General features: G+C 39.3%; 1 protein-coding gene and 1 long non-coding RNA gene across 3 annotated transcripts in view; one reads left to right on the top strand and one right to left on the bottom strand.

Moving 5' to 3' along the window:
* Positions 1-1836, bottom strand: part of LOC111259416 (uncharacterized) — a 7203-nt gene extending 5367 nt beyond the window's left edge. Inside the window, exon 1 of the long non-coding RNA XR_002679633.2 lies at positions 701-1836. This is a non-coding gene — a long non-coding RNA (uncharacterized LOC111259416). The remainder of the gene's footprint in view (positions 1-700) is intronic.
* Positions 1837-7710: 5874 nt separating this feature from the next.
* Positions 7711-14178, top strand: LOC111259432 (serine protease 33). 2 transcript variants are annotated; one of them, XM_022831444.2, is made up of 7 exons: positions 7711-7878; positions 10647-10812; positions 11200-11277; positions 11818-11990; positions 12235-12377; positions 13168-13218; positions 13731-14178. In XM_022831444.2, the coding sequence occupies exons 1-7, from the start codon at positions 7785-7787 to the stop codon at positions 13971-13973; spliced, it is 948 nt and encodes a 315-aa protein (XP_022687179.1). In that variant the 5' UTR covers positions 7711-7784; the 3' UTR covers positions 13974-14178. The 2 variants fall into 2 exon arrangements, with proteins under 2 accessions (XP_022687179.1, XP_022687180.1); XM_022831445.2 differs by having other exon boundaries at positions 7722-7878; positions 10647-10739.

Below are 14178 nucleotides of genomic sequence, written 5' to 3'. Positions count from 1 at the left end.
ATAAATAAATAAAAAGTAAAAAGTCCAAAAACAAAAAAAGAAAATCAAAAACATAGCGGCGGATTAGGGCTCAACCATGCATTATCCTCATCATCAAATCAGCTGTTTCACTGATTTACTTGTTAAACCACTGCATTTAACTTTAACACGTGTATCGTTAGTAGGAACTGCTATGATTAAAAAAAAAAGTAATAAGTCAATTGGAGAGCTTTACCTACACGTTGGCATTAATTTTTTTGTGACCGAAGACACAGTTAAGCACTTGAAGTACTTGAGTAAATTGTACTTGAATAAATTGTCTAAGAACTTCAATGTAACTTGTCATTTGTCCTAGATGAGAATATTATTCAATCTATACCTACATAAAAGATATGCAGGAATAGCTGTCTAAGGCACCTTAACTCTAAGGACCTTTTAATCATTAGCGGTCATGTAGGACCAAATTAGCCGAGAGCCTAACACCGTACTAGTTAAGCATGCAATTGCGACTTTGTTTATATGACACTGCATTATATGGGATTAAGTGCCTTAACGCCAAGGTCGATAGGGCAAATGATGTGATAAAGCACATATTTGAAAAGCACATGGCTTCCTTACTCTGTATCTCTAAATGCGAATTGATTTTTCTTAATCATATGTATAGTAATTCTTTTTCGGGCAAATTATGACTAATTTATTATTACCGCAAATCAGTACTTACGGAAGTTGCGTTTTAAATTTGACTTTCTTTCCTTTTTTGTACTTTGCAGGCCCGTAGGGAAGCTCATAGTCAGATACGCTGGAGTAGTACAATAATGGAATGACACAATAAGTTATTTTTCATTGTGCCCCAACGCTGTCCAGCTTTTTTTTGGTCTTTGCACACAATTTTTTGCTTATATACTATATACCTTGCAGCCTCGTACCATCCTGGCCATCGGATGACCCGCAAAATGACGCAAAATTTATTACGAAAAATGGCTATTTATTAGTACGTTTAACCAGCTTAACAATAAAGCGCGGAACCATCCTTCTGTCATACAATATTTCAGTTCGCGCTTGATTAAATTTTCTAGCTTTGCTTAGCGGCGGCGTACCTCCCGCTAGAATTCATGATCAGCTGATAGGAGAAAGGCCACAAATAAACAAGGCTTTCTCTTGATACACTAGTAAAAAAGCTGACTGATCTAGAGCGAACCTATGATTTATCTCGTTGTCATCGATTATACTATTGATATAAGTTGTTCACGGTATAGCACCTGCACTTCTAATATATAATGGCTTAAGGATCGGCTGAAAAATTCGAAGCATTTAAACTGCAGCACCATAAGATGCTAGTACGCCTTTCCCAATGGGGCTTAATATTGATGAATACTTCGTAATGACAAATGCCCAGATTACAAAAGTAAGGAGGCCTGCGGCTGCAATAGCACGACAAGTCTAAACAACGCTTGAAACCAACGAAAGACTACACTCTTGCGGGCTGAAGTAGGGCACATAATACAAGTCAACCTTGGCCTATTTTAATTGGACTCAATAATGTTCTCGGATTAGGCTCACGTTTTAAGCCATCTAACTTCTACTCTGGACTTGAGCATGAGAGTAGTTTAAATTTAGTTAAATTCAGACGTAATTTAAACGATAAAAATCTATGTATCAATATACATACGTCCTGTAAAGGTTGAGATTTCTTAAGGCCAATACTTCCGCAACAGGCAAGAATACCGGTGTCACACTCCAAATCATTTTCTAATATATTAGTAATAGGCAGCGACGCTATTCATCCAGGGTAGCTCTCCTATGCTTCGCAACTTCCTGGCACACGTATCTCAAGAACAAGCTTTTTCCGCGTCCACCTCGTATTTGTTACAATTTAATCAAAACAAAATAATATTAACGATAATAGTAAACATAATAACTTAATTCAATAATGCCTCGGCAATTCAAACCTGCTCCATTTCCGCAAACTATTCTTTACAGATAGTAGTATCACAGCATAGGACCCCGTGGTAGCTTAGTAAGTGACATACTTGCTCGGTTATCTTAAAGACTGGGACATGTTATGGTCTAGGTTCGAACCCGGGCATAGACACACGGTTCGCTTCGTGCTGGGATGCCACCAGCCTGAGGGAACGTCGTACGGCGATACCGAACGTAATACTTGAAACGTAATACTTGAGAGGTCTTATACATGTGTGTTCCACTTGAAAAGAACTCGCAAAGAATTGATAAAGGTACAAGTCTAAAGCACTGAACATTCACGTAAAACAGGAATTATAGCTGTACTGAGTGGATTAAACCACCCCGCTAATAACTTAGTTTTAAACACAACCGAAGAAAACAAAAAAACTTCTACGGAACTCCAAAAAGTACTTTCTTGAGAAAATGACGTACGCAACATACACAATAATTAGATATCCTGGCACCCGGTGTCTTTTCTCCGTGAAAAACAGTAAAATATATATATATATATAATATTTAAAATATATAAAAATAGTTTCAATTCCCTTTGCAAACAGTATACGCATGAAAGACCTGTCAAGAATCCATATCAAAATTTTTCAATCAAGTTACATTACGTGATTGAAGCAAACCGTGTGGTGTAAAAAAGCATTTTCTAGCATATATATTAGTGAAAACAGAATACAGATTTGCCATGTCCATTTGCCTATTTTTCACGCATAGCTCCTGTTTACAATCTCGCTCTGCTCAATGGCCCTTCGAAGTATAATAATAATATAATAAGTATAACAATATATAATAATTTGCTACGAAAACTGTAAATTCTTTTGCTTCAATAACTTTTCTAACGTTTCGAGACCTCCCTAGAAAAAATGTTATAGAGGTGGATTGTTGATCTATTATTTCTAGTATTCGGTATGTTGAACAGGAACCTTGATGCTCTAATAAATTGTACCGTTAGCAGAATTAACAGAAACATAACAACTTCCGTTCTTGAAACTGGCCTAAGAGGCAGCTCTAGCGACATCTAGCGAAATTTTCTGTAAAACAGTTGCTAGAAATTTCATACTCACTCCAACAAATATGGAGCAGACAATGAACTTTGCGACGCTGTGGACGGAAACCTTCATATTACTATTTGTCATGATGTCAATGTGTCGTGGCTAAAAAACACCACCTGCCCATGTTTCGGTTCACTAGAACAAGAATAACTAGGCTGGCGAGGTGACGGGTATTGCTAGTTGGACAAACTACAGAGAATAGTTAGACACTATTCTTTGTAGTTTGTAAAATTTCAGTATCTGCAAGAACGATACTAGTTATAATGGTACCCGTATCAGTTTCAAATTTAAAAAAATATGTATAGCTGGCTAAAGGTTGCCTAACAGGAAATCTTTAAATCATTACAGCAATGCAAAGATTGTCACTACTAGCACTGAAGTGTATTTTTTATATATTCCCTGCGACTATCAATAAAAAAAAAAATAGATCATTTACATTCATAATATGTATAGAAAATCGGCAAAAACATGGTACACAAAAAGTAATTCAATAAATTTCCATCAAGAGGGACAACTTTGGGATAGGGGGCCAAACTTGGTCCGTTTCGATTTCAGCTTAAGCCATCAAAAGAACTGCTGTGATACAGAGATCTTTCGTACAACAATACAATTTTCTTTATTGTCCAGCCAGCATTTCCACATATTAATTTGTTAACGTACTTCGCGATTTTTATGATATTCCGTTCGTTAAAACTTGTTCAACATAGTAGATAGAATCTATTAGTATTCGTTTATATGGGACACTGTGAATAGCCTTGCACCACCTGATCGAACCAGCTTCTAATGAAAGCTATGCCACGCAGTAAATTGTGCTTCTATCTTACTATTTGCTATTTTTAATGCTCTCATTGAAATATTAGCTCATTTACGTAACTACGTTCTAAAAACAGCGTCTAGACGCTTTGTTCCGTATCATAATTATGAAGGCTAAAAAATCGGGCTTGCTTCTGGGTTGACTAGGTTCTAGTGGAACTCGCCCTAACCTACTGCCCTTGATCCGGATCAACATGTTAAGCTCGAACGTTCGAATCGGCGAAAAAAATGCAAAGGCACGAGTAAACCGGTGTTCGAAAGGAATACGAACGATATTTTTGTGCTCACTTTGTACTTGTAGAAGCACTAGGCATGGCTGGGCATACTTATAAACGCTATGGAGAAGCTGGTGATCGTGTTATACTGAGTTCCTATCAATCTGGTCGTAACAGCATATGGCTCACTCAAACACTTTGCCACCTAATAGTGGCAAAGTGTTTGAGTGAGTTAAATAGCTTACCATACGTAATACGTATACAATACCATGCAGCTCAAATATATATGCATTCATGTACGTATCTTTTTGATTGGACAGACCCAATACAATAACGCAACCGTTTCAATAGTTTGGTGCGCACATAACTAGTATGAATGAGTGTGACGCAGCTTCTAACAGAGTTACGAGCTCAAAACACTGAGGTACTCAAAAAGCAAATCTATGCTAGCATCATCTATGCTAATGCCGTTCAAACATCGCCTGGGTCAGCAAATGACCACAATAACATCAAAGCATACCACATGCCTATAGCCTATTCTGTTAGTGAAACTGGCGGGACCTCTGAAGATGACCTAATAACCATGGCTGCATTTTCGCTTTTGGTCTGCCTTTGGACAAGAACACATCAGAACGACTGTTTCTTGCTTCGGGTCATCGTTCCTAGGCATTGTCCTAGATTTACAAATGGAATGAAGCAGTCCAAGTTTATATAGAAAGAAGGTTCCAGGATCGTGACCTCATCGAGTACATACAAACATCTATGTGTGCGCTCTGCTCACATGGTTTTACAGTAAACTCCAGCCTAGCACACTGTGTTGGTAGCTTTAGTAGCGAAGATGTATATATCTTAATTAACGAGTAACAACAACCTTCATTTCTGGCGTACACATATATGCGACCGACATAGGCGTGAGATGATGGCGAGACACGATCTAGGCCAAGGCATGTATACATCTCATGGTAGAAAGGCTAGTACTCTCTTTTTATTCACGTTCGAATAAATCTGGAAAAAGGGTGGGCATATATATGTATTACCTCTATAAGTAAATTTTAAAGTAAGAAAGAATCCTTGTTCATCACAAAGCAACGGCAACAGGGGTCACTGGGGACCTAGGTGTTTTTGTGCCCATAATGACAGCAGCCTGAAGTAGACTTAAACGAACATGTCCTTGCATAAATATGCAGCGTGCAGACGAATTCCATGGAGGTAGCACGCTGGGTGTCTATCCTATTCGTGATGAGAGTTCCCCGGGCAGCCTAGTTACGTGCTATTCGAAATAGGATATTTCACATGCCCTGTAGAATTGGTTTGATGTCGATCCAACAAAATAAGTAAGGAATTGACCTATCTGAAAGAGAAGCAGATGCAACAACAGTTAGTGGAGTGGTCGGTTTCTCTTGGCCTTCGCCCAACGTGTTTACTTTCTGCCTGCCGAAGAAAAACAGTATTTTTGGCTGACGCTAACGTGACTGAGTTCCTGCCCCAAAAAGGCGCCAGTGGGTACTCGCGTAGAAATAGGTTGATATAGAAAGAGCGGCGGCCGAGACTGTATTTTGGTGCTATAAAAGCCCCGATAGGATCATTCATGTAGGCGAAATACCACGAATGTGTGTTACTTTAAACAGATTTCACAGTAGGAAGACTTGCGAAAAAATAGTCCTTTTTCGACAGGGGTTTAAGGTCCCTGCATTATCCGTCCACCAGTTCGATTAGTACTACGAAGTGGCGAACGATACACTTGTGGAAAAGGCGTTAGTTTTTCTGTCGTGCCTGTCTCCACCATTTAACGCGCAGTAGTCGAGAGCAGCCGATACAACGGTTAACACCTCAGGAAAGGATGAACTCTTTTTAAATGTGAAAATTAGGAAGATGGAGTAAATAGGATTCAGAACAAGCACAGCAGATCAGAATCGACGGCGGCCCAAAGAACACCGAATAATGACACCCAATAGCACAGCCTGTCACGGGGGCGGAGGCGAACCTCGATTCTATTATTTTTTTTCCTACTAAATCGAACTAATTTGCCGAAGGTTTTTAGAAAGTTCATAATTGACTCGATAGAGACTTTAAGTGTGCTTTTTATTCCGGCAGTGCCGAGGTTGATGCACGTTTGGTAGATCATCGGCGCAACCAAAAGTGCACCATAATCATGAACATGCAATACGTTGCCGGCTCGATTCGCACAATATTAGTGCATATGATTACCATGGCGTTTCATTGGTCTATTGGAGAAATCTGCGATGACTTACCCCGGCTAGACTATCTAGCTAGGGCAAATGATGTTTGCCTGTCAAGCTCAGGGACGCATCGTTGTTGATGTTCATAACAGAAAATAGAAAAACTTCATATTGTGATAAGCAAACTCTAACGGCTTAAACAGAGGACTTGAAATATTTTTGTCGTAAAAGGTACCAGTCATTGATGTTACAATAAAGAAATGGTTCCGAGCACTTGCTCACACAATCCAGCTCTGAGATATACGAACGTTACGAAAAGCAACGCTTCTGGCCCGGACATCATAAACCGAATATCTTCTAGTCGAGACTCAAATTCTAAATACGTTTTGCAAATACGAAATGATGACGGTAACTGTGTAAGCTTAGAAATAACCACGAACGTCACGAGCAACTAAGGGCTCGAGGGGCAGGTTAAAGCCTTATTTACGAAGTATTTAAAAAAAATCCATTCTCAGGGAAATTGTTCAGCCTTTTAGAATACGTACAAAAAATTACAATGCTAACTTGATCATTTGAAGGTTTAAATAACCAAATTTCTACACTTTTTTGGGACCTTCGCTGGGCTATATATATATATGTATATATATATATATAGCCCAGCGTATAGGCAATTACGGCTAGCTACTCTGGGTCTGGCGACAGAAATGCGTCAGAAACTCAACCTGAGGTAGCACAGTCATCAGTTTGACGTCAATATACGTGTGTCTTGAGCCGACTAAAAGTACCTGCCAAATATATGATTTGCAACCCTATATGAATGCAGCAATACCTTCATGTCTTCTCTATTGAAAGTGATCGATCAGCTAACGGACTCTTCTCATGCCATGACTGCAGTTGTTGGCATGAGTATCAAAAGGAATTATATCGAGAGCTTCTAGGAGATTCTGTGCGTCAACACACACGAACCTTCTAGCTGGTCTGCAGCAGTTAAAAACGTAGGCTTACGAATGAGTGCAATAAGATGATTCGCTGTTGCCCTGTCCATTATCCCTCAGAATATCAGAGTTCGTTCTTAGCATTCAAGAACTTGCATACGGTATTAGATAAAAAAACTTCAGTTAGCCCAGCCAAAACGTTGCTGCAGATGGCATCAAAATGCAGCAACATAGTGAACTAAGAGGCAAAAAACGAAATTCAAGGATGTGGCCGCCGTGCAAACAGGGTTCAGTTTTTTGTTTATAGTTTCCTATCCTCAATGTGCCGAATTTTCGTTCCGGTATCGCCAGTTCCGACTTCTTTTACGGGGATGATGTGTGTGTGTCTATTGGCTCGAACCTAGTCTGTCACTTTAAGATTCGCAGGCATATACGCTACCCGCTAAGCTATCACAGAGACGTTTTTTTGTCTGATAATATTATGATTCCGAAACACGTCGCCACTAGTTTCAAAGCAGACGCTACAGGGCTACCTTTCTCCATAATACAATTCGATATACTGCCATTGCTGCTTCAGCTCACAATCAATGTCAACGTACGTCTCTGGCAGACATAACAAGACGTTTGATATTTTAAAACATGATATATGCAGGTAGTACTATCGTTTTAGGTATCTGTGCCGGCTTCTCAACTCAGCTCGTTCAAGCAGTGGGACCAATGCTCGACGTACCAGGTACTATCAAACAACTGGCACGACACTGGGCGTAACAAAAATTATTGTAGGATTTAGTGTAAAAACTTATTGTGGTCGGATTGCTTCGATTATTCCTAATGACGAGGCACAACAACGAGGGGCTGCATAGGTAGAACAGTTTAATTAATTATTAGGTCGTCCAGCATGCAACGTGACATAGTGAACCCGGAACATCTTCTCGCAGACTTCAACTCTTATTTATTTCTATGACTTTTTACCATTTACATGGTAATTTAGCATGCTGCGCTTAAAGTCTGGGTTACAAGAATCTATGAAACACCCTAGATCTGAATAATTTTGTTTATTTAGAAGTTGTTGAAAATTCAAAAAAAATATCGTCTGTGGGCGCGAGTATAATTGGTGACGGAAAGGCTCACACAGTAACTCTTGCATTGTTGCCACCGTGATTTTTGCAGTGGTTATCGTGCAATAGGAGAGTGACCTATATGGGCTCCGTCATTTTGGCAGCTTAGTGCTGATTTTTTTGTCATTTACTCGAATTGTTGACAGCATACTTCAAGCGTGATCGACGAACGAGGACTCATAAAGCTCTACTGGATCACATCTGCATTAGACAATCACATAGACACCGTAAGCTTTTGCAGCTGTATTGTAATTGCTTCAAAATGACGTCCCGTTGGTTACCCACCCACTAATGTTACTGCCTGCGATTATTGCAGACAATCAAACTTCCATCACAAAACAGTACTGCAAGAACGGGTCACAGTTGTAACCTGGGTGAAGGGAACCAAGCATCTCTACATCTACGCTTTTTGATCCTTGCACAGCCCTTGAGCGAGCACACATTTGTCTAACATTTTTACCTTGAATTTGGCCGAGGTTTGACATTTGAATACAAACAAGTAAGTGCTAACACTTGTGCACTTCTACTACAGTGTGGTCAACTTCTACTACAGGTTTCGACTTTTGGCTGTTTATCTTTGCAGTAATTTCACTAATCTTCAAACTTAGAGTTCCCCTAGCGGATTTTTTGAAATAAATGGCTCACGGTGTCTCTAAACCTATTCAGAATTCAAGGTTTATGTGGCAAGCTGCCTCCACCGCTGTTGTGCCTAAATGCAACTCATGTTCGTAAACAACTCTAATTTTTCATGCCTGCTAAAAGCCCAGGTTGCGAGCCAACGGCCTCTAACTACAAGGCGTACAAGCGTAATGCGAATACAAAAAAGTGTCACGTAATGGATCACCATTATAAGATACCGTTATCTTAAAATATGAAAATAATATTCGTTACGTTTCGTACCAAATAACCTTGTACTTTTTCAAGCTAAGACTGGAGTTTTTGTGACGATTTGCCCCGTATGCCGATGTTGTACTTGGTGTACTATTGACGTTAAGCACTGCCACATCGTAATCGATCTCGCCGTAGCTTCTACCGTAACACATTTTGCTATTTTTCATCCTATTCAGCTAGGTTGCGCATTAAATATATCAACGGGAGAATGGTTCGGTAGAAATTCGTAGCTTGGGAATCAAATCCTTCCCTCTAATTTTTGATAATCAAGTAAGAATAACATTGTTTTAACTTACAATTTTAGGTCGTACGACAGGTAAATTTACCACAAAAACGTCTTTTGTTTGTTGTTGCTCGCGAGCGAATTCAGTTGCACGCTTATTTTTCATTGACAAATATTGAAGTTGTGAATGGACCAGTGCCACACTAGCCTATCCTACTTATATATATCAAATTGTAGGTCATTTTTCCTGCGTAGGTAGCTGTGCTTCCTATCGCATTGAAACAAAGGGTTTAGCATCTTAGATACGGAAATATATAGCCCTTTGTCGTCTGCCAACTCCACAACGTAAACTATCAGTGGCTGACATGCTTGCGTCCAATGGTTATCCTCAGAACGATGCGTGATAGTCGTTCAGGCTACACCATCTCCTAGGAGTCTACCGTCAGTCTACTTTTACGCCTTTTCCTATATAAAGAGTAATATGTGTCCCATGACCACCTTTTCCCACGGCAGAAAGTAACAACGTAGATCACTATTACAACAACTGGGATGCAGGGGTGAGGCACTGGAATCTGTAGATTTTCAAATACCCTTTTTCTAAAGATGACTGTTTCTGTACTGCCCGTCGCTATGGTGGCTTTAAGAAGGCCAAAGAATTTGGCAAATTTGTTCAAAAGATTCGAAATCGGAAATGGCTCAGTACTTCAAATGTTATACTGAACGATTGGAAGTTTCGTTTTAATGACCGTGAAGTCTCGAAATACAAATTAGAAACAATGTGCTGTTATTTAGCTACACTCCATTGTATTCGGATTTAAAGGGACTATCGACCTAAGGGACAGTCATATTAAATAAAACTATCCACTAGTAAAATTTTGATCGATATATATTTGTGACTTCCAAGGGAAATCAATGATATCGGTTTCTCTTTTGATTACTAAATCCTATATACAAGTTCTTATCTTGTTATCTTTGTTATGCTTACTCCATCCGAAAGCGTCGTAAGCGTACATCGCGATAAGAAACTTAAACAAGATAAAAATTCAACTAGACTTCACATTAACATATTGGTCCATCAGGCCGAACTAAGTGAAAATTTGTTTCATTGAATGATCCACTGCTCTAATTGGTCAATAGAAATTTTATCTTATTCAGCTTGTTTTCGGTTTGCTTTTTATCTTTTTTATTGTAAAACTGTTTATTATGTTTACAATAGACTCTGCTGGGACTTAACATACAGAACCCCTGCACTTATTTTGGCATTTTCAGGTTGTGGACAAACAGGTATTCAAAAACGCATACGAGGAGGTAACGAAGTTCGTGAGGGTGAGCTACCATGGCTGGTTTCAGTACAGCATCAAGGTACTCATTACTGTACGGGTACCATCATAACGCCAATTCACGTCTTAACAGCCGGCCATTGCTATTTGTCAAAGTAAATATCCTACCTATTATTATTCAGCTATGGATGCGCTTTTCTATTATAGGTACTGTCATATAATGTAGAATTAATTACACCTTCTTAACATAAATACGGAGCTCTGCTAGCAAACTTAACTTAAATCTTAGCTGACTGCCTTGCCAGATCAGTGCTAGCACGCAGCTGTTCCAAAAACACAATGAATCGTACCGCTGCGCGGATACACGTTCGTGAATGGATAAATGCTATTTAAATAGAAATCATTGTCGATACGTAAAATACATATGTGAGACACAAACGTAGTCTCGAGGTCGCCTGTAACGACAACAACTAACTTGAGTACACTATAGCACATCTTGCTTTAGAGGTTTCGGTGTGTTACAAACTGCTAACAACTTCCAGCGTCAACTCGTATCAGATACGTTACGGCAGCGTAGATCTTGATAAGTCAAAGCTTGCCACCGTTGCTAAACACTTCAGGTGCGTATTAAATACAATAAATAAATTTTATTGAAGTTTAATAATGTTGACACTCGTTAAGAACTTAAGTCTGGTGAGCGCTAACATCATTTATGGGCATTCCATGTAATACCCGAAGTTATGCAGTTGGTTTTCGGTTAACGAGTCATATGATTAGCTCAATTATTAGAAAACTAGTAATAGTGAAATAGGCTACTTATTTAGAAGCTCGATGGAAACTTTTCGCTCACTTGAATAACCTTTTGATCGATTCAGTTAAAGATGGTACGATATAATCGACCTATGTACTTAAATTGTTTAGCCGCCTTGCTGATGATAGGTTTTTCACGATGATTTAGAAGCTGAGAGAGTTCAGAAAAAGTAGTTTACAAACAACCGTTTACCACGAACAGTGTAAATAGAGGAAGTTGCTCTTTAAATATAAGAACATACACCTTCGTTTGCCGTTAATAATGCAGTTCCTAAGACCCGTATATTAAATAAATTTGATCTCTAACAAGGAGCATTCTACCCATTTGAAACACTCTCACTTTTTCGTAGGCCAACACAATATGTCCGTGAACCTGAAGGCGCCCCGTTTTACGACATACTCATCCTACTGCTCGCCTGCGCTATCCGGTTTAGTTCTCAAGCGACTCCTATTTGTCTAGCTGCTGGATTACAAGACTCAGTCGAGGGAAAACAGGTTCAAGTGGCCGGATGGGGTGCTATTGGTGAGTAAAAATAGGTAACAAAGTTGCAGTATGAAATAACGCTGATTGAAAGAAAAAAAAACGGTCAAAAAATCAGCTGGAACAGCTGGAACCCAATCTTAGTATTAGGAGTAACAAATATGGAAGAGAACAAAAACTGCGGTGTCTGGAAGGTAACTAAGTGAGAACGAAACTTCGGGTCAGGAGACCCAAATCGTAGCCTTGCTTTTGGTCATCTGATTGATCTGTATTTGTTTGTTTTCAGATGATTCTCCAACTAAACCCAGGATACTTCGCGCCACGGGCGAAATAATTCAATCTAGCACATCGGATGCTTGTAAAGGCTCCTCCTATTTCGGAACCAAATATGAGTACTGTGTTTTTAACGACGACAAAGCCGTCTGCAAAGTAGGTGGCAATTTTACCTATGCTTTGCATGTCTAAATAGTGCGAAATTGGTCATCGTCTTAGGTATAACACACGTACGCAACATGCGAATCTAGTACCGTAATAAACTGGGAATTTGTTCAAAAAATTCACTGTAGAAACCGAAAATAAATAGTGAACACTGTCTCATACTTAACAGAACGACGTTAAATCAAGAAATTAGTTCTGTGATTGCATTAGACAGGCGGAACCTCACTTCTGAAAAATATGTGATGTACGATCCAGGCAAGTTTCGAAGTTCAATAGTTTCTGACAGGAGAGGTTTTGGTACCGCTATTTTAGCATTACTTTAAAGACCTGTAGAGATAGGAGGCTCAGTACAAGCGATCTGAGGGCACTGAATTGAAAAAAAAGATGATTTTACTCATCGCCTTTTCCGCTGAGTCAAAGTATGCCTACGCTTAGGTGTAAGCTTGCAGTGCCTCGATGGCTCTTCTTCATGCAGATGCTGACTAAAATTGAGCATCCCTTCATTGAACAAATAATGCAATAGACTAGACCCTTAGCTTTACATCTAAATGACGCGTCTTTTGCAGCGAAAATTGAAGAAATTTATATATTAGTCAATCTTGTCAGTTTCGTCATTCTACAACGAGGCTGAAAATGCCAGGCCTTTTTATGAATTGGTTATTTTCACTTCGCACCTAACGTTAACTAAAGATAGCGCTGACTGTCAAAAAACACTTGGCAAAAGTTTCTATTCTAATATACGTATGTTCCTCTTGTATATCGTGCCTTGTCAAATCGATAGGGAGACTCGGGCGGACCGTTAATGGTCGAGGAAGATGGTATTCATTATCAGGTATGAAAGAATACAGGTATACAGAAGAATAGCCGATAATTTAATCAGTAATCGTGATTGGTTATTTAATGTATACGTGTAAACATGCATAGACGACATTCTCACGTAGCTGTTTCTAAATGTATTTTGGCACCAATTGAGTGATATAAAAAGATGCAATTCGAGACTAAAGCGTGCAACAACGGTGCCTTTCGTCGTAAGAACTTCGTTCGCAGTTTAAAGCTATTGTTTGCTATTTTGTGAATATTTTACGCGAATAGGATCTTATTTGTTAACAATTTGCAAGTGCGATACGTTGAGAGAAACTTAGCTTGAGTGTAATTCGAAAATGAAAGGATATCCGTAGTACGATTCAAGCGCTGCGACCGCTACATTTGACTATAGACTGGTAGACAATCCTAGAACTACACGCCATTGTGTGTATTGAGAATAAATAAAATCTTGTCAAAACAAATGATTCATAGTATCGTACTGCTTTGTCACAACCAAATGTTTCATTTTTTCGGCTTCAGATTGGTCTCGTTTCATATTCACATTTGAAAGAGGATGTTCCGCATCCAATGTGCCCTGCTAAGGGGCAGCCACAGATGTTTGCCCGCTTAGACTTTCTTTGGGACTTCTTAGTCGAGTCGTTAGAAAGCTCTGGTGGTCGACAGTATGTCAAACAAGAAACGCAAGGCAGACGGCGGACACAGAAATGGCGTTTTGGGACGTCTGGAGCCGCAAGTGGACCATCAGCATTTTTCAAATTTTAGTAAGAACACGGGAGAAAGGCAGACTGAGAGAATTGTTAGCTCGTTTGCGATGACAACAATGAAGCTTTTTTCAGACGTATTTTCCGCGATTTGCATCAACTAATCGACTGTTCATACAGATTATCTTACCTCGTTTAGGTTGCGCCGGCTTTAAGATGATTAACGTGGGAACTTAAATAAATTGTTCTGATTCGGTTGACGGTGC

This window comes from Varroa jacobsoni, unplaced genomic scaffold, assembly GCF_002532875.2.
Source record: "Varroa jacobsoni isolate VJ856 unplaced genomic scaffold, vjacob_1.0 scaffold_330, whole genome shotgun sequence".
Taxonomy (NCBI): Eukaryota; Metazoa; Arthropoda; class Arachnida; order Mesostigmata; family Varroidae; genus Varroa; species Varroa jacobsoni.
The sequence above is the reverse complement of the archived record's forward strand: the minus strand, read 5'-3'. Positions and strand labels throughout refer to the sequence as shown.